General features: G+C 39.1%; 1 protein-coding gene across 4 annotated transcripts in view; it reads left to right on the top strand.

Moving 5' to 3' along the window:
- MTUS1 (microtubule associated scaffold protein 1) overlaps positions 1–20,615 on the top strand; it is a 129,230-nt gene that overhangs the window by 57,011 nt on the left and 51,604 nt on the right. For 3 of the 4 annotated variants that reach the window (XR_012628683.1, XM_074866300.1, XM_074866301.1), the window contains exons 5-7: positions 1,710–1,841; positions 3,900–3,989; positions 5,309–5,356. Coding sequence is in view for 3 of the 4 variants with exons in the window: in XM_074866300.1 (XP_074722401.1) it covers positions 1,710–1,841; positions 3,900–3,989; positions 5,309–5,356 (270 nt within the window). In the remaining variant the exon portion in view is untranslated. Of the gene's footprint in view, positions 1–1,709; positions 1,842–3,899; positions 3,990–5,308; positions 5,357–18,488; positions 18,954–20,615 lie in introns of those variants that run through there. The other variant, XM_074866303.1, reaches the window with a different exon arrangement.

The following is a 20,615-nucleotide window of genomic DNA, read 5'->3' as shown; positions in this document are numbered from 1 at the left end:
ATTTAAGGACTGCTTCGGGCCTCATGGTTTACTAACACCAATTGGTTTGAATCATCTGATGTTGATCAGGATCAGATTCCCACAGAATAACTGTTATTGATGTGTTATGCAAATTGTTCCTCATGTATAGATTTTTTGCAAATATTTAGCTTTTGTGCCTTTAGAGAGGCTCTAACTTTGTTTATTTAAAAAAAAGAAAAGAGGAGGTCTTCAGTTGCATGTGTTTCTAAAAGGAAAAGCAGTTCTGTGCCTTCTCCTGTCATGGAAAATGTATTGATTAGTGGCCAGAAAGCATCTTTTGGAAGTGGTTAACTTATGTAGTATTTGAAGACACTAAAATGATCTCAAGACTCTGTTCATCTTCTGATGAACAATATTAGATACGTAGTTCATACTACCTTTAAAAAAAAAAAAATCAACCTTATTAAAACAATAATCTGGGACAAGCCTGATACTATATGACACACCCTCCCCCCCCTTTTTTTTTGTTCCTTTAAATGACTAGAGAAGAAAACAACAGTGTGACAAACTATTCCAGTGTGCATAGGTTTTGCTTATCTCTGGTAAAAGCATTGTCATAGTCATAGAATACCAGGTTGGAAGGGTCCTCAGGGATTATCAGGTCCAACCTCTCTGGCAAAAGCACTGTCTAGACAAGATGGCCCAGCTCCCTGTCCAGCTGATTCTTAAAAGTGTCCAGTGTTAGGGAAAATTGCTTGCTCTGCTGGGGTGTCAATTTCTTACTCTTTAATGTGTCAGTATAGGTGGGTTTTTAGTACCTGAACCAAAGTGTACTCAATCTATACTTACTTTAGAAGTATTATATTTTTTTCTGAAAGAATAAAACAATGCTTTCTCTAAATTTCAGGGTTTTTTCAAGGAAAAGTTTTCATTGTGACAATAAACCAAACCTCTCTCAAGTTCCTTTGAAATGGAACAAAACGTCTTCTGTAGCAACTGCCCTGTTAGGTGGAAACCTGATTTTGATGTGAGGTAGCAAATGCTTATTGTCCTGCCTTTCCCAATTTGGGGGTCTCTGCCTCTTTTTGCAGGGAGTATTTTGCTGTATGACTTGAGCTTTCCCGGGAGGGCAGGTAATTTTCTGAGGCTTGCTGTCACTGAGGAGGTCACTGTTCTGAACTTTCTTAAAACTTGTTTGGTAGCTGGTGAACACAGCTGGCCCCACAAGGATGGGAGGGGTGCAGAGTCTGCTGGTGGTGTGCGCGCCACATCATTGAAACAGCGCGCTCAGCTCAAATGAGAGACAACAGGGGAAGATGTTGCATGAGGAAGTTGTCTTGAGTTTTATTTGGTTTTTATTTTTTCAACAGTCAATTTTGTGGCCAGAATGTCTTTGTGTATTGATGATGTTTTTTCTTGGTTTAAACTGAAATGTGATCTGTGTTTGCTTTGTACAGCAAGACCAGACTTCTAGTTATATATTTTGATAAATACACTTATAAATCCCTCTTACACATATTTTAAAGCTGTATGTCTGGTTCTGAGAAGTGTTTGTAACAGTCATAGGCTGATTGATCTGTTAAAGTTCATCAGTCTGTACTGAAGATATCAGAGGTGGTCATAATACTTTTACTTCAACTTGTGTTTCTTCTAACTTTAACCTTGGGTAAAACAAGCTTGTTTCAGGATTTAATTTTCCCGAAACTAGATACAGCCTAGAGAAAATTCTTTGTTGTTCTGTGTTGCAGCTGCAAGTGCCACAGTTATTGTCAAGAATGGAGAATGGCCTCCAAAACCAGCCTGCCAGAATGGTACTTCAGGATCTGTCCCTTTGAAAGCAGTACCAAGACCTAGATTACACTCGAAGTCAGCTCCAAAAGGTATATGGGTCTGTTTGTAAATAAAATGAAGCTACAGATGCTACTGTTACGGTACCTTACCTGTGGCAGATGGCTGCCTCCTGAAGCATTGTTTGTTAAACAGTGGTCTTGGAAAATAGTGCAAGGAAATAAAATCACATTAGTGGTACTTCAAGTTTTGCAGGATTTCATAGGAAGGCTAAAATGTCCTTTGTATTGTTGTAATTCACTGGAGTATCTCAGGCAAATGAAGAGGAGGTCTGCACTGTGATACGGCTAAGGTTTGCATGGCACAAGGTCTTAATGCACTCTGCTGTGTGGCAGGTGTCATTGCATGGGGTTTATGTTGTTTTAGTAAGAGTTCTTTTCTGTCACAAAGCTCAGGTACAGACTCTGTGGCTGCTGGTGATCTGCAGGGTAGACCTACCCTGAATTTATCCTGAGTGTATGGCTGTCCTCATCCTTATGCATACTTTTCATTGCCTTTACCCCTTTCAGGATAGGAAGGACCTTGGGGGATGAAGTGTCTTCTTTCATAGATGAATGACATTGTCCCATCTTTCCAAGGGGAGAGTCCCAGAAAGACCTTAGCTCTTCATACTGCTTTTTTGTGATGATATTCTTAGTGGCTGAAGTGGAAGCAGAGGTTTGCTCTAACTTTTAGCAGAGATAAACAATTGTACTTCATCATCTGTTGCTAGAAGAAACATTAATTTAAATGTACTTTCTGGCTTTGTATTAAACACTATTCTGGTTCGGGTTCCTATATGAGCCAGGATCCCTTGATCAGCCGACAGTGCTTCTCCACTCAAGCCACAAACAGCAGTTGACAATTCATTCTCTGGCCAAAATTAAAGACACAATGGGAGCAGATAAATAAGCTTGCTGTCTCTCTTTCCTAAATCCTAGTTATAATCAGCTTGCTTCTGACCATCTTTGTGGTGAACTGGTTATTGTAATTGGATAAACCTAATTAAATACTATGCTCCTGCTTTAGGCTTAAGTTTTAAGCTGGTATCTGACATAATTGAGAATAAATAGAAGAGGTGTCTGCCAAATGTCACCCTATAATGACACGCTTTAAAATGGTAAACAATGAAAAGAAACAATTTGCCACAAACTGTAACACTTTAAAACAAACGCCAATTTTATGGCTGGCTGATAAGCTGATGCTTTCTGCTGGGGTCTGACACATGTGACACAACTATGCACTGTTTAATGTCATCCGTGATCTGGGCGCTAGGAGTGTGCCTTCAGCACCTGCAGGAGCAGTGTGGCCAGAAGAAGCTGGTATTCCCTGCCTTGGCTCAGTGTTACTGGGACTACTCTGTTGTGTTTTGGGGCCCTCCCAGTTCAAGGGGGTTGTTTTGAAATAGGAAAGGTCACGGGAAACTTAGGAACATGGTTAGAGTCTCTGACCACGTGACCTGTGAGGAGAGGTTGAGAGCATTGAGCTTGTGTAGTCAGGCAAAAAAGAGCCTAAGGGGAGATGCTGTAACAGTTTGCAGTAACTTGAAAAGGACAGCCACAAAGGTGGTGGTGCCAAACTCTTTTCAGTAGTACCAGATGATTTTGCGATGGGAAATGATTGAAATTGTGGAGTGGGAGTTGCAGCATTGCCCAGCGGGGCCATAGAGCCTCCCTTCCTGGAGGTTTGAAAGGCTCAGCTAGACAAAAGCATGGTCAACTGATCTAGTCTTGGTGGTGGCCCTGCTCTGAGTGGGAGACTAGATAGCTGGCCCACAGAGGTCCTTCTCAGCCAGTGTTTCTGTAGCTGTGCTGTATTTGCTGCTGTTTTGGGACTTAAGTAATTCAATCTTAGTGCTAAAGTGCAATCTTTCCTAACATTTTCTTCTGCTTAGAAGCTTTATTAAAACTATCTTTTTATTTCTTCCAATGTGAGTTCTGGTAAAGCAAAGCTAAATTGATATATAGCTTAAATTTTCTAGAAGGTGTTTCTTTTTGTGTTTACTTGAGTAGATTTGTGCATCTTGTTAACTGCAAATATGTTATTTTAGGCATGTCTTTAATTGCTGACATAGTTCTACTTTTAAACCTGATCTAAGCTTCTATTTCTAGGAGCCAAGACCAGGTCTCCTTCACTGAACCAGTGCATACCAAAATCGTCTGGGCCACTGCACTCAGCAAGGAAAGTCAGTGAGGCTAGAGGTAATCAGCTGTTGAATAAAGTCAATTTTTCACTTATGTTCTCAAATACCTCTATTTTGAAAAAGAACAGCTATGCTCTATGACTTCAGAGTAATTGTAATAATCAGTCTGTTCTTTTTCCTTGTAGTTCAAAGTATTGAAGACTGGCTCTGCGAAGTGTTCCTTATGTGTTTGTTTAATCTGGGGGGGAAAAAAAACAGGGCATTCATTGTCCACTATCTGCTTGAAACTTGCATCCCATGAGGACTCAGAATACTTGATAATGTCTGTTAAATGTTATTCTATCATCTGCTTATAAGATCGTATACTTGTAAGACACAACACAGACTAGATTTTCCAAGTTTGTGTTTAAGCAAGATGCTTGTGAGAGTGTGCTGATCAGCTTTGACTGTTGAGAATAATTACTCCATTTCATGTGTCTGTATCAGATGCTTGGTTTATCTTTAACTTTGGATTGAAATTAGTCATTTTTACCAGAGTGAATCAAAAGAATAGATATGAATCCTCAGGCAAGTTTTGTAGGACAAAATTTTGACTTTGGGAGCCAAGTTCCATTTGCATGGCTTAGATAAGGGGAAACAAGTATGGTAGTGGTACAAAGCAGGTTGTTTCCTATTGAAACACCTTCTGTAGCATCATACACTATTTGTAAAGCCTGAAGAAAACTGATGGGTGTTTTCAACAGACCTTTTATAAACTGCACATGACTCTTGCACTTATACGTAGCAGTCCAAAAGAGTGCTTTCATTTAATTAATATCCTTAAAAATAATGAGGTTCTTAGGTCAGTTTTCATATGACTCTAAAGTAATACATAGGTGTAGATTTACCTTCTCGGTGCTTTCATTTATATCTAACTTGATTGGTAGCACATTTGAGGGTGCTCTTTCTTTATGCCTTCTTTATACAAATAAAATAACTGGAGCATATAGGTGGGAAAAAAGTTACTATGATGCTGGTATAGACAATTTTTTTTTTTATTACCTGTGGTCATCTATGAATGAGTAAAATGAAGCAGTACTATGTGGCTTAAATGACACATGGTAATTGTAATGTGGAAAAAAAAAAAGTTCGGCGTATTGGGAATTCATCGTGCATTTCCAAATAGTTTAACCTTATAATTCTAAATCTTGCTGTTGAACATGCCATTGGCCATGGCAAGAAACAAAAAAACTGAAATTGTGAAGTTTAAGGAGCTTATGTGGAATGAACCTTAGAAAAAGGCACCCATACTGCCCCTTACTGGCCTGAAGTGTAATTCTCCCCTCTTTTGCTTTTTTCATTTCTTTTTCTTTTTTTTTCCTTCCCTGAACATCCTAGGTACTCCTGGAAGAAATGGACACCAAAGCCTGTCTCGTTTGGGTCCTGGTGAGTTTTCTGAACATATTTTTGCATTTTGGGGTGCAATTTAAATTAGGTTTATACATTACATTAGTATGTTGGTTCTTTTCTTGGAAGACCAGTTTTGCAGTGGATAATTCCATAAACCATCACTGATTCCAGTTTCAAGGGATATTGAGAAAAGTCTTTTTTTTTTACTTACTTCTGGCTACCCAGCTCTTAAAATATGCAGTCTGTACTATCTGTCAGTCTCTGTTTCCAGTGAAGCATAAGGACGTTCTAGCTGTAACCAAAAAAAAGTTTGGCAATGAAACTTGGATGTAGTTTTTGCTGTTTAGTCACAGTGAGGTAAGTAATTATTAAAGCTCATGTGTTCTGACTTTAAAAAAAGTTAATAGAAGAATCATACAGAATAACAGTTTTTTCTGGAAGGTTCGTGGTAGACACCCTTTTGGTGTGAGCTGTCTCTGTGTATCACTGCAGACTACACTTGAATAAGAAGTTGAAATTATCTGACCATATTGATGTGTGTGTCTGTTTGTATGGCAGCAGGAGGAATTGCAGCTGATTAAGTGACAGATGGCGTTCCAAAATCTGGCAGAGTTTTAAGGACTTCATATTGAGTTTGGTTTTGGTGTTTATGCCAATTTGGACACCTGGTGCTAGCTTCTATCTGCCAGGAGACAGAAAAGTCTTCAGATGATGTTTCTACTTGCAGCAATTTCCAGGACTTTTCAAAAGAGTTGGCAGTCTAAATTGGTTACCCAAGCATCAGGGTATATTTGCTGAATTAAAAGCTGCTTGTAATTAATTACTCATTGAAAAGCCCTTTTTGAAAGATACTGAAGATCACTGGAAAGCCCTGTGTCCCCTGAGTGAATAGCAGATGTTTTTATGAAAGAGGTGCTGTAGCCAAGCAGATGTTACGGATTTGAGTCTGGAATCACTGGGTAAATCAGTTCTGACCTGTAACTCTGGTACTGTGGCAGTATGTTTTTAATTTCCTGTAGTCATAACACAAGTCTAATGCTTTTGCCTTTTACTCTCTTGGGTGTCAAATGTCTGCATATTAATTGTGACTGAGTACTTTGTTAGATATATTCTGTTCAGAGTCAGGGCTTCTGTCATACAGCAAGCATAAAACTTTGTACAAAATGCTTATTCTGTTTTTTGTTGCTTTTATTGATACTTGGCTGAACTAATGTTAGTTTAGGTATAGCCTGACAGTAAGTTCCACAGCCTCGTATGTAGTCAGTTATATAAGGGTATAGAGGATGATACAGGTAGCAACATAATGTCTTGATTAGCACAACTGAGGGAACTCATGATGAGCAACAATGTCTGTTTTTGGACTAGAAACAGAAAATTAAATTCCTCTCCTGTTTGCTTATGGTAGTCTTAAAATTTAACTTTATTTTCCCCTAAACTTAGCATGGCACTTTCTCTCTGTTTTCCACGCAGAAAACTAATTAGTGCTCCCTTCCATTTTTACTAGTTTAAAATAATTTTTCTTATGACTTGTCTTCTTCAGACTAATAAAGAATGTAGCTACACAGCCTTGAAGTATTCTATTCAATGCCATGAAAACACAGCTATAAACTCTGAAATGGCTGTAATATTTAGTGATTCTTTAGAAAATGCTCATTTAGCATCATACTTTTGCCAGTTGATTAGCTGTATGTCAGTGTTTGTCTTGATAAACCTGAACTGTTTCTGGTATTGAGTCAGCTTCCAAAACTGGATGATGTATTAGACTTTCAAGTTAATACATTTTTAACTTATACAGAGCATTAGTATAATTTCCCATTTATGAATGCAAAGCTTTCTGATGGAGTATTTTGCTTTGTTTAAGAAAGATTTTTTTTTTTTTATCCCCCCCCACCCCTCCCCCCCAGTTGCAGATAGTTCTTACAGAATAAAAATACTGTGTTGCTGCTTGGATATTCTGCAGTACAATGTCTTACATTTTAAGAAAAGACAAATGATCTTTCTTGAAATGAACGGAAATAGTGCCAGCTGGTACCATGTAGAATGATGCCTACTATCTTTTTTTTTTCTTTAGTGACCTAATATTATAGTGAAGCTTTGTTCTAGTGATTTTAGCTAGTTTAAAGCTTTTTGTTCTTTTATTTCAGTGCCATAGTTAACGCTACAGTTTTTGGCTTCATTCGGTAAGGAGGTCCAACTCCACTTCTATTTCTTGCCCATGTGCTCTGTCTGAAGTCAGGACTAATTTATTGCGACAGGACTCTGATAATTGATTACAATACTAAGGCATTATTTAATGAGCTATATCTAGCTCAGTTGTTAATGTTGCTTTTCACATTACTCAAGGATGGAAAAATGGCAGGTGTTTCTAGGATGTGGTCTCTGTTCTCTGTTTGTGCTCTTTATCCATTTTCCATTCACTTATAACAACAATGCAAAGCCAGAATCTGCTTGGCAAAGCAAGGCACAACATACTGTTAGTATACCAGTAAAAATGGAGAGACTTACGTATTTGCAGCTGTTCATTCTTAGTACATGTTAAAACATTCACAAGGTTCCTTTTTGTGAATTCTGTATTTTTCATAGATGATATTCCAGTGTATCAAGTAATTTCTACAAATGTTGCCTCTTGTGAGATGTAATTTTGAACTAGATGCAAAACTGCCTCTAAAAATGCATAAAGTTAGTGCTCTTTCCTTTGTTTCTCCAGCCCTCCCCGTAGAAAAAGTGACCTACTTCTAATACCTGTGCAGTATATTACAGTGCAGTGTGTATATACAGTGGATATTCATGTCTCATGTCTCTGTTACTGACTGAAGGTTAAGGATAGGTTACGATACAGTAATCCCTGAAACTACATAAGCCAAGCAAAAACCAGTAGCCTTTTTGGCAGTTTCTAAGATAAGGCTATCATTTTAGGAATAAAGCATGTAAATATTTATTGGAAAGCTTTATCCTGTTGTTCAGTCACCGTGAAAGGTATGTACAGTCTATTATGGATAACAAGTTAGACTGAGGCTTGTGGCACAACACTGTCGTCAGGAAAGCTAGGGCAACTGCTGGATAAACCCATAAATTATTATTAAATATGAACAATGTGGTTTATGTCATCTTTATTCTACTATGATCAAGTATGTGTAGTGGAATCAGTTACTAAAGGCTGTAGAAGCCATGAAAATCAAAGAAATTTCATCAAAAAAGGGTACATGCTCCATCATGGAAGATGGTATTCTGTTGTCTTACCCTCATAAAGAGAAGGTTAAAAGGCTGCTTGTTTTAGTTTAATCATTTGTGAGAAAATATAACACTGTGGCAGGAAATAACTTCAGTCAGGGGACTTTATTGCAGAAGTGAGTAGTAGTGCTGATCAAGCTCAAATGGAAAAACAAGGTATAAATATAACAGTCCATGGCTGTCTCTTGAAACAGGTTGTTAAAGGTGGATGCTGGCTCCTCACTCGAACTCATACATTGGGATAGGATGCTTTTACTGACACAGTACTCTGGTTCCAACAAAAGTTGATGGAGGCGTACTTTAAGGTTCAGTTAACAGTTCAGTTGCTGTTGAAAATCAGAGGAAACAGGATAAACATCTCTTCTTACATTGTAAATTCTTTGATAGAATAGTTCACCCTCCAAATACTTGCACTTTCAATGTCTGGAAAACAAGGCATTAATGTACATCATGCTGTGCTTGTGCTTTTTTTTAACAACAAAAAAGCTTTACTGTGTATATATATAATGTATTGATATATATATTATATATATCAAATATATATTTAATGATACATGATACTATGTGAAAATGTGTAAGCTTCCTTGAAAAATTGGGAAGACTAGTTCTGAGAGCTGATGAACATCATTATGACTGTCAGGTACTTAGGTCTTCACTGAATTACTTCATCTAGTTGACCATCATTAGTATTTAATGTGGTATGGTAAATTACCCTACTGATCAGGGTTATTTGGTCAAGCAGCTTATTAGTGCTGTTTCTCCTTTCATATCTGATCAGAAGGTCTTTTTGGATTTGTTTTTGTTTGGGGGGGCATGGGGGGGTATTTGCTTGTAAAAGCTTTTTGCAAGTTGTAGAACCTATTCAAGTAGTGTTCTTGTTGCTTGGAGACTTGAAAAGGTCTTGATGCATATGTGAACATAGGTGCCCTGGCAGCCAAGAGGGCAAACTGTATCCTGGGTGCATCAAACACAGCATAACCAGCTGGTCAAAAGAGGCGATTATCCCACTATATTCAACATTGGTGCAGTCTCACCTTGAGTACTGTGTGCAGTTCTGGGCCCCAGAATTGAAGAAGGATGTGGAAGTCCTTGAATGTGTCCAGGGGAGGGAGACAAAGCTGGTCAAAGGGCAAGAAGGAATGTTCTGTGAGGAGTAGCTAAAAACTTTGAGCTTGTCTAGTTTGGAGAAAAGGAGGCCGAGGGGCACCTCATTGCTTTCTACAGCTTCCTGAGGAGAGGAAGTGGAGAGGGAGATGCTGATCTCCTTGGGATGCAGTGATGACTTGCATGGGAGTGGTTCAAAGCTGCACCAGGGGAGGCTTAGGCTGGACATTAGGAAGCATTTCTTTACCAAGAGGGTGGTCAAACACTGGAACAGTCTTCCTAAAGAGGTGGTCAATGCCCCGAGCCTGTCGGTGTTCAAGAGGTGTTTGGACAATGCCCTTAACAACATGCTTTAGCTTTTGGTGAGCCCTGAAGTGGTCAGGCAGTTGGACTGGATCATTGTAGGTCCCTTCCAACTGAAATAGTCTATTCTGTTCTAACACAAGTGCTAATACGATTGGTCCCAAACAGGTAGGACTGGGGAGCTCACCTGAGTTAAAAACATGTCAGGAAGAATAGTGCTTTTGGTGACAGTTCTAGCATAGATAATGAAATTAACGCTAGCAACATGCAGAAAACAGAATGAACTGCTTCTGTCTCAGCACTTCAGGCATTCTTCTTTGATGGCTTTATCTTAATATTCACTTTTAATACCCTTTTCCTGCTGTAAAACATAAATGTTAAAAGGATTGTTGCTAGAGTATAGACAGATCTTGTTTGTTTTGATGGTGCAAGGTTATTAAATATAAAATGAATTTTCTTCAGTTCAGAAGAATGTGCATTCATATAAAAAAAAAAAAAATCCCAGAGATCTTAAACTGCTTTTAAAAAAAGAAACAAAAAAACCACCCCAAAGCCCCAAGAATTCTGGTAAAGAATATATGTTGCAAAGCTCTATGTGCCAGTTTTCAAATAGTATTTCAATACAGTTTAAACAGTAATTTTTAATTTCATGTGTCCATTTAAAAAAAAGGCATTCTATGGTCATCTCTGGAATTTTTCCATTAAGTAAAACTTCTCCTGTTGTTGAACCAACTCTGCTGTTCTTTCAGCATCTTCTAAAACTGTACTCTGCAGGTCATGGGAAATAAATTCCCATAAGAATCATACAGGAAACAGTTTGATGGGTAAATATATTAAATATTTTAAAGCTTCTTCCGGTTCTGCGCTGGAATTAACTAGGTACCTTCTGCAGTGAAGTTAAAACCAGAAGGAAGATTTTGCTTGCTAACAGCTAATGGTTTGTCCAGTGCTTAAAGCTCTCTGGGTGTAGAAAAGAAGTGTTTTAAGTGCTTGTTGAAACTGGGTCAAGCAGCGAGGATTTTGGTCCAGGTCTTCCACATTGCAGAATTAGCATCTCTGACTAGTTCTAACCAGGAATGTCAATGTAGATGTTTTGAGACTGAATTATCAATCTATCATGTTAAAAGCTTCAGATTTTGTAAATAAGTTGGGTTTGTCAGTTTTTCTGTCTACCTCTTTCTCCAAAAGAAAAGCCTGGAAATTTTGCAGAAAAACTTGGAACAGTTTTGTAAACTCTATAGGGTGTAGCAGGAACAAGATTAGATTCAGTATTAGTTTAATGTAGCTAATATTTTACACCTTGGAAGTTCTAGGAGTTGAATAGTGTAAATAAGTCTTTTTTCCTTTATCTCTTAAAAAGCAACAAAAAGATCAGGCTTAAGATTCTTTTTGCAGATATCGTACTGTGCTTTGGACTGTTTTGTTGCCTTTCTAGCTGCAATAAAAAGCCAGCTATAGTCTTTTTTTAGATGTTTTTTCATCTATGTGAACTACGAGGACTATCTGAATGACTTAATTGTCTCATGTGATCTAGCCTTAGAATACTTCTTCAGGCTAATAAGGAATGTTCTTATAAACAGACAGCAAAGCTGCTTAAGTGGTGTAGCTATTCCATGTGAACCAGCTATAAAAGCAGGTCCTCAGTTTGCCATTTCTGTATAAATAAATGCAGAAATTTACATAAATCTATGTAAATTTGAGTTTCTTATTAAATGCATTCATTGGGGAGGTACAATGATTTTTATTTTGAAGAGTTAAGTGAGTATCCGTAAACCTGAAATAACCTTTGAAACCCAATAGCTGTTACTTTCTTGGTCAGATTTTTCCAGCATTACCAAATAAAGTATAATACAACAGCTGGATCTAAGGATTTTGTTCCTTGGGTGAGAACTACTATGCTCCAGAAGTCTTCAAAGTGAAATGGCTGGTGCTGATGTTCAGACAATGCTATCCTAAACTCTGAAGTCATCTGTTTTGAGTGTTTTGGGCTTTTAAAATCAGTGTTGTTTTCCTGAGGTAGTATGTTTGTTAGAGTAGAGAATAGGGTGCAAAAAACTGAGACAAATGACAACACAGTCTTAAGGTATTCCAGATTGGTCCCTTCAGATTTCAAGTAAGTGTATCAGTGTATTTACATGCATGTTCCTACTGTTTGTTCCAAACCTGATCTTCTGAAAATTAACACTTTGAGAAGGTTGTCTCCTGTTCCATGCTGAAAATCAGCACTGCTCCCTGTGCCTTCAACAGATATCTTTACAAAAAACAAATAATTTTGAAACCTCAAGGCTTGCTATGGAGTAACACATGGGCCAGCTCTGTTCAAATGGTGGTATTCTGCTGGCAATTTCTCAAATTGGTGGACTGAAAATTCTGGGATTATTTTTACCACCCTGGCAATGAGGTCTTGATGTGGGTCCTATCAGTCTTCCTATAGTGACAGAGCATCATTCATTAAGGCCTTGTGTGGCATAACCCAGATGATTTTCACACTACAAGGTCTGTTTCTTCTGTTAATGCTTTTAAGGAAGGACCTGTTTTCTGGATTATAAATTAGTTATTTCAGAGATGTTTATTATTATTTAATTCCAAACTTCTGTGAGAAACTTGCTCTCCAGCTCCACACAGCCATACTCCAGATTCTTGGTAACACAGAAGTATGCAGACTTTCTATGGAGGGAATGTCTGTAGTTCACTTCTGTGGTGTGATGTTGTGAGGAATGTTTAGTTCTTTTCCATGGTATTTATTTCAATGTTCCACAATAACAAGCCACACAGGAGAAGAACTTAGAGCTGCAGTTTTCTCACAGTTGTCTAAATATTGAACAGGCCAGTTTCTGCATGAGTAGAGGAGGCAGCTGAAATGGATATCCACAGATTGTGTCAGCTCAGTCTAAGGGATGCTTAAAGAAAACTTGCCAGTGTTGGGAACTGGAGTTCAAGGCTTTTCTAGTGTGGAAGTCTGTCCTAATGACTTTAAACTATAGACTGCATTGTTAAGATTCGTCAGAGCTGGTGTGTTTGTTACTATTCTGTCTGAATGAATTCTAAACTATCAAATTCTCACTTTTTTTTTTTTCCCCAGTAATTAAGAGGACAGCAAGTTTTTATTTTAAGAGACTTTAGAGCTTTGACCATCAGGGTCACGTACCAGTAACAAACTGTTCCCATTTTGTTATTCTCAACTGAGTTGCTGTATGCAATGCCAAGTTATATCGCCTTCTTGAAGATGCTAGTATTTAGTTCTTTCTTTACTATCTTCTTGTCCCTTCCCTCTCCAGTTAAATCTAGATATGGATCTCTTCTGATGTTCTTAGACTTGTTTTTTTTTCTTTGACTCTCTGGAGTTCCTTAGGTTGTGCACATTGTTTTATGTGTTTGCAGTAAACAGTGAGTAATTGGGTGTCACTGTATTGCAGCTCTTCCTTAACTTTGAGGTGAGGTGTATAAGATATCCCAAAGCTGACTCTTAATGTCCTCTTCCAATATTACATTTTTTTTGGTTATTCTGAAGTCCTCTGACTTGTTCCTTCTAACTTTGTTTAAGTCCTTTCCCCATATTTCTTAAGGTACTTTTCAGCAGTAGCTGCCTAGTAGCCCCTGTTAGGGAAATAAGTTGACATAATTAATACCTGAAAGACCATGGAACTGTCCCAGAGACATGAAACTCATGGATCTTGTGTTAAAGATGGTTAAACAGCTTGTGAACTGATTGCACATCTGCATTTTTGTCTGCACACCTATGGCTATGAAGAACATCAAAAACCCACAGAGATAAGTGACACACATCTGTTGTGAGTTGTTTTTAATTTGCTCTGTGATCTTCTGGTAAACCTCTAACATGTCGTAGGATGTATACTTGCCTAAATTGTCCTTACTTGCAATGTTCCTTTTCAGTAGTGGCTGTCTGGGTATTGTTGTTGTGAGGCCATAGATGAAGAATAGTTGCACACTGCACATAAATCAGTATTGTGTGAATAAGTAATTAATAGATCTGTAAGCTGTTGCCCTAAGTAAGACTTTTATTTTTCCACTGTTCCTTGAGGCCTTAGCTCACAAGGACCTATGTATACACCTAGCCTGCTGCTGAACAGCAGAAGCCCCTAGCACAGAGGCAGTTGGTTTTTTTGACACATCTGGCTATGTCATTGAAGCTTCATATTTTAAGGCACGTTATCCTAATGTTAGTGACATTATTCACTGTTGTAGGGTAGCAGGTTTTTTTCAAAGCACAGTAGGATTTTGACTGAGGCAGTCTAACAAAAATGCCATTTTAGAAGGGACATCCTACCCATGGGAAGTAACTTTCTGCTCCCTGAAGTCAGAAGTTAAAAATGAAATGATTCATGCAGTGTTTTGTGGCCATTCTTAATTCTGAAAGAGTGCAACAACCTAAATGCCACCACTGTTGTGTGGGAGAGACACAGATCAGCCTGATTCCTATAGCTGTTTGCCTGGGAATCCACCGCAGCATCACTTTATTTGACAGGCTACTGAATTTATAATGATTAAAAGCTTCTATGTACTAGAAGAAACCTAAATAATTTAGGATTTTAGTTCCCTCTCTGAGGCAGAAAGAGGTTTGCTTTTTGCTGCAGGTGAGGGTTGGAGCTTAAAATAAGTCCTGAAGCTGCAGGCTGCATTTGGCATGGCAGCGGGTATTGTTGCCTGCAGGAAGGTTAGCTTAACTGGAGCACTGGCTAGAGCAAGGTGGTCACAGGAAAATGGAGAGGGGACAGTCATTTTCCAGAAATAAAAATGAGGATACAGATGACGCTTTGGCTGTTACTAGGCTCCTGCTTCTTGCATCTCTTTTCATAAGCAATCACCTCTCGGTTCTTCCTTAAAGTAAAGCATGCCAGTAAAATCCATCTGCTCTGCACTGCCCATGCTGTCTTATGACACAGAGACAGGTGGCCTCTGTGTGGGCTTCTCAGATCTAAGTATCTAGCCTCTGATTTGGACTTCTTTGCAATGACAGACTTAACTCTGCTCTGACAGCTTTCTTAGTGATTGTTGGAATTGGGAAGAGAGATAAAGACAGCAGAAACACATTCAGATACCATGGACTTGGCCTCATGAGGCTGAATTGGAGGGCCTACAGATGCCAGTGCCCTTTGCTCCTTTCTTGTCATATTGATAGTGTTCGCAAGGAGTGGCAGATGGGCTAAATCTGCTGGTGTTAAAATAGGTCAGGTATTGATGCATTTAGCAACCCAGACTGAATTACGTGTTCATAACAGGATGGAGTCCCTTTGTCCATGTTGATCACCAGTTTTGCCCTTCAAGTTAGAGGGAAGCCAGCAGTAAGGTGCTAGTAAATAAAATCTGTCAGTCCTTTTGTCCTCTGTCTGGGCTGTATATCACTTCCTATTTTATTCCACTATTTTCTGGTGCTATTTTCAGTCACCGTTATCCAGTATCAAGACAGAAAATGACCTCTCTGTGATCCTCATGTTATGCATGAAATGTAGACAGTGCATGCTCCTGGCATGCTGTGTTGTGATCCCACAGATGATGTCCTGGTTTTGTACCCTGCTGGCAGCAGGCACTAGGTGGTCATCGCAGGAGTACAGACACAGACCTGGAGCTGATGATGTCCTGAGCCAAGGAAACTGCTAGCCACCACAGTGGCGTGTACTGTGGTGTAATGCAGAGCTGTGGAAAGGCTACATTGGAGGAACCTCTCTGAGTTAAATCTCTCCTGCGAGCTATTCAGATAGGGACGAGGAGTCCTCTTGCTGGCTGCTGTCAGAGCTCTCTGAGCATTGGGTCCTAAATGAGACTGACATGCATCTATTGCTTTTTATTAGTGCTGTCAGGTCTGCTTCTCCATAAAGCAGACTTGTTTTAGGTTTCTCGGGTTTAACAGGATTCCAACCCTAGAGGCTAGAAAGGCTTTTTCTTCAAATTGGAAGATAGTTTTTAAAAAAAGTTACTATGATGTATCTGTTTCTTCATGGCCTATTTCCACCCAAACTAAGGGTGGGAAAGAGGAGGCAGTCAAAGTATATTACTGTGTCTCTGTAAGAGGAGTTTTGGTCTCTGCTGCAGGGATTTTGATGTCCATATAGAGCTTTTATCTGCTCCTATTTTGCCTGGTGATTCATTCCTTCCTCTGTATCCAGGCTGGTTCATTACCTCACGTGTGCCCTCTAGAGATTCTTTGTTGTAGTTCCTATTTTTAGGAAGGACGTTATGGTTTCAGTGGGGTACTTCAACTTGTCTGGTTTTACAGGCTAATGAGTTTTTACCTTTCTCCCAGGCACTATTGCAGGGAGGGGGAGAGGTGTTGATTTGTTTTTCAGGTGTGGGAATTTTTGGTGGTGGTTGTTTTTTTGTGGAGGGGTTGTGGGTTTTTTTGAACCCAATTGGACTGTTTCTGCCTTTGAGAAAGCATCAAATTGGGATGGTGACAGAGCACTTACTACGTGGAGCAGTTCCTCTCTTGGGGAGCCATGGGGGGCAGGATGAAAACAAAAGGGAGTTCCTGTGGTGCCCTGGCAGAAAGGTGAAACGTGGTTATGTCTGGGTGTTGAGTGGTGTTTGAAGACTGACTGTAGGCCTGGTCAAAATCTCAAGATGCTTTTATTAAGACAGTATTTAACAATACTGATCTAATATTTGAAGAGATGGGCTAATGAACTATGCTGAATATGCAGGGCTACTCTAATGTGCTGCAACAAGCCTTCTGGTTTACTGCTGAGCATGGTTTCAAAGCATAATAATCTTCCAGCACAGAAAGGAGGCAATGTCTTTGATAGTGGTGTTGGATTAGGAAAGGGTCTGCATCTGCAGGCTGTTGGCAAGATAGATGAGTGCACATTGCTAGTGCTGAAGCTCTTCAGACTAGAAGGAATAGATAAGGATTTTACAGCAGTAATGACATGCATGCCCTGCTGTGTGCAGAGGCTGCCCTGGGAACCAAACAAAAAAAGCTAATTTACTGTCTTTGTACTTACTTTGAATGGTGGTGTGAGGACTAAAGATGTATTATAGTACTTCAGAGTTGGTGGTGCATCACTGTGCTGGGAAATAAATATTTTGGTATATGATCATAAAACATTCCGTAGTATTCTCCTGCAGTACGCTGTGGAAGTTGGCTTGATGGGTCTGATGGTCTTGATGCTGGGCTGCAGCTCTTTTGCTCTACTTACAATGAGCTGCTTTATTGTCACTGCATTGGCCTATGTGATGTTAGAGATACCCGGAGACCAGGATAAAGCGACAAAATGCTGGTTTTAGTTCTAGCTGATGTGGTAAATAAGCACTAGATAATTTTAAATGTTATATGTGTTAAGCAAATAAGACATGCTACTAAAATATAATAGATTTGTGGTAAGAAGAGGACAGATAAGGCGCTGCTGGGATGAGACCTGTAAGTGTGATTATGTTTGCTTTGGGTTGTACCTGCTTCAGAGCAAGTTGGGTTAATTGTTTCTGGAACTGGAAAAACTGTCAGAGGGACAGATGCTAGAGACCATTAGCTGTGGTTTGGTGAAATGGTAGAAGTGGAGAATCAGTGGAAAAGTACCTAATTTTGTTCTCTCTGAAAAGATACAAAGGCTGTGGAAGGCAGCTCTTGAAGCAACCCAGAAGGTGGTGTGAGTTGTTACTGTCTTGTCTCCTGCAGTGCCTGTGAGATACTTGGGTGGTCCCTGCTCCTATGGCTGCCTAGCAAGGGAGCTACTGACTGTAGACAAAGCAGTGAAGTGTTTCTTTTTGCACAGAAAGGTGGCCAGTGCGTGTATTTATGGTTGTGGTTGTAGGTAAAAAAGTGACCATTTTATAATCTCTGTAAAACAGTTACTCCTCTTCTCTGTGTTCTAGTTTCTGGTTTTCATTTTATTTTTGCTAGTGGCAGGTGAAAGGGGCCAAGGTATATGCAAAACTTTTGAGCTCATTAAATAGTAAGAAGAAATATTTTTTTAAGAGGGCTAGTTAAATGTGGAGACAGTATCTGTTTTGAAGGAACTCCTGTAACACTGCTTGTTTGCTACAGTGTTTGGGTGCCTTCAAAAGCCATCTGGCAGAGATCTGTTTTAATATGAAATTGATGCTTGCTTCCTTGCTCCTATTCTGATAAATGGAAGCATCTGCAGTGTTGAGCTGCCAAGCTAAATAGTGTTTCCCTTAAGCAGATCTCAAATACTGAATTGTTCTTAGAAAATAGATGTGTTTGTGGATTTGTTAAGATTTTAAATGTTGACATAATATTTAATGCCAAAAGAAACTCTGGTAGAACATGTTAGCTGGTATATCTGTTTTGTTAAATTCATGTCAATTGAAAGAAACTGTTTAAAAAAAAAAAATGTACCCTGAAAGGATTGTTGGAGAGGAGAGCTGAAATATGCCTCCAGGAATATTCAAATAATCTGCTGAACAGTCTCCAAAGAACAATTACATGGTCTGTGGCATTGCTGGATGATATATTCAGCTGGGGAGACCACCCACTTTCCTCCTCCTTCTCTTCCCTCCTCATCCTCCTCCTCCCTTTTCTCCTTTTCTAGCTCCTAGCCCACAGAGTCCCATAGCAGATTGAGCATCAACACTGATGCAATTCAGAGGCTGTTGGTTTTCCAAATCACTAAGTCGGTTTTATTCTGAGGACAAGCTTTGTTTCCACAACATCTGGTGAGGAGAAGCTGCCAGCAGCATTTACGCTGTGGATATCTGCTTTTACTGATTTTTTTTTTTTTCTTTTTTGCTTCTCTGTGCATAAGGAATAAGAGCAAAGGAATGGAGACTTGATATTTCTTCAAGCCTGTTTTTTTAGCAAGAATTGCTCACTTCTGCCAGTAGTGATTTAAAGACATAGTATGTGACAGTACATGGAGGCTATTTCTTATTTGTTTATCTTCCAATTGCACTGAAGACATGTTATGGTCTCCGAAATTTTCCTTATCCAACATGCGCGTACGGCTGACAGCAAAGGGTTTGCTCCGAAACATCCGTCTACCTTCTGGCTACAAGAAAAGCACTGTTATATTTCATACAGGTTTGTGGGTTTTTTTAATATGACAGCTAGAGCATGCACTGAGGGAATATCTTGTTTACTTCAACAGCAGCTTATTTTTAGCAAATAAAAACTGCACTGGGTGTGAAAGTTTTGGGTTTCATACAGTAGCCTGACTTTTGAGCAAAGTAGTTTCATGTTCTGAGTGTCCCTGTGTGCATGCACCCTCGCTGAGCTGCTTGTTTAGAAGATGGTTATTCTGTTTATGAAATGCAGATTGGAATTTGCTCTTTCCTACCACAAGTCCAAAAATAGCATCAGGAAATCTGTGCTATTAAATATTTATCTGATCATTTTAATGTTTATCTGCTGGGAGTCATGTCCCTTCTATACCTTGATTTGGTGTGGGGAAGAAACGGGGGGAAGTGGGATGAATACAAGCTGTCACGATGTGGCTTTCTGTCTGTGAGAAATATTTGAATACTTACATGTAGAGATCTGTAATCATACATGTCATGTTAAATATATTTTATTTGGAAGTAGGACAAGCAAACTTTTATGTTCACTTGTATCGTTACAAACCTAAAAAGTATGATGTTTTAGAGACATTCAAGATGAGAGTGTGTGTGTGTTTAAACCACGCACACACACCCCCTCCCCTGCCAAAGAAACCCCCAAAACCAAACCAAAAAACCATCACAAAATTGTTAGCTTCATCTGACCTGATTTTCATCTTCAGTGGCAGGTAAAACAAATAAAGCAAGTATCGGGAATGGCAACAAGATTATGGAAGCTGAGCTTTGTTTCAGGACATACATGTGTCATTTTAGTGGAGGGTGGCAGTTGTTTGTTGTTTGTTTTAGCTAAGATACATGAGATCTAGAGAAACTGATGGCAGCCTGCATGTTACATAAGTTTTTTTTCTCCACTGCACTATATGTAATTTTCTTGCATTTTGCTTAGGGAGGAGCAAGCAACTACATAAACTAGTTTTGCAGAAGCTCATCCTCCCAGGCATTTCCTTTCTCTCTTCAACACCACCCTCCTTGCTTTTATTTTTTGGACTTCAGTTCTACCAGTCAGTTTTCCTTCCTGTCCTGGCACTTCCCATAGCAGCTTAAACTGTTCGCCTTGTCATTACTTATCCGTGGCAAAGTAAATCTGGTTTCTGAGTTCCTCCTGGATGATAAATTCAGTTATGAACATAATACAGGCTGACTACCCAAATGTAATATAGGCTTCTGTTTGCAGCTTGCTTGCATGGCTTTAAGCTAGGATTAAAATACCTGGATGCTAAAAGTTGTTATGTAAGGGAGTCTTTGTGCATATACTTACATCCTTGATGTTGCTAACACTCAAGTTTCCACATAGCCCATATACCAGGGACAAAAATTCTAAAAGAGAAAGAGGGGAGATAATGTTCAATCTTCCAAATGTTCATTAACTGCTACTGAAATTTGTATAACTTCAAAAAATAAGAATAGATGTCAGTGTGTGTATCAGGGGAATTTTGCAATGATAAGAATCCCGTTTGTGATTTTATTTCAATTGAGTGGATGTGGCAGCAAAACCTACCTGCAGGATGCCTCTGTTGAATACAGCATGTAAAATAGATTGCTAGCCCTGTGTTCCAGTTAACCAGCACTTCACTAAATAAGAAGTGCTGAATAGACCTTCTGTGTGTTTTCTCTATGTGCAGTAAGT

Source organism: Strix uralensis, chromosome 4 (assembly GCF_047716275.1).
Source record: "Strix uralensis isolate ZFMK-TIS-50842 chromosome 4, bStrUra1, whole genome shotgun sequence".
In the NCBI taxonomy this organism is placed as follows: Eukaryota; Metazoa; Chordata; class Aves; order Strigiformes; family Strigidae; genus Strix; species Strix uralensis.
Note: the sequence above shows the minus strand (reverse complement) of the source record. Positions and strands in the feature narration are given on the sequence as shown.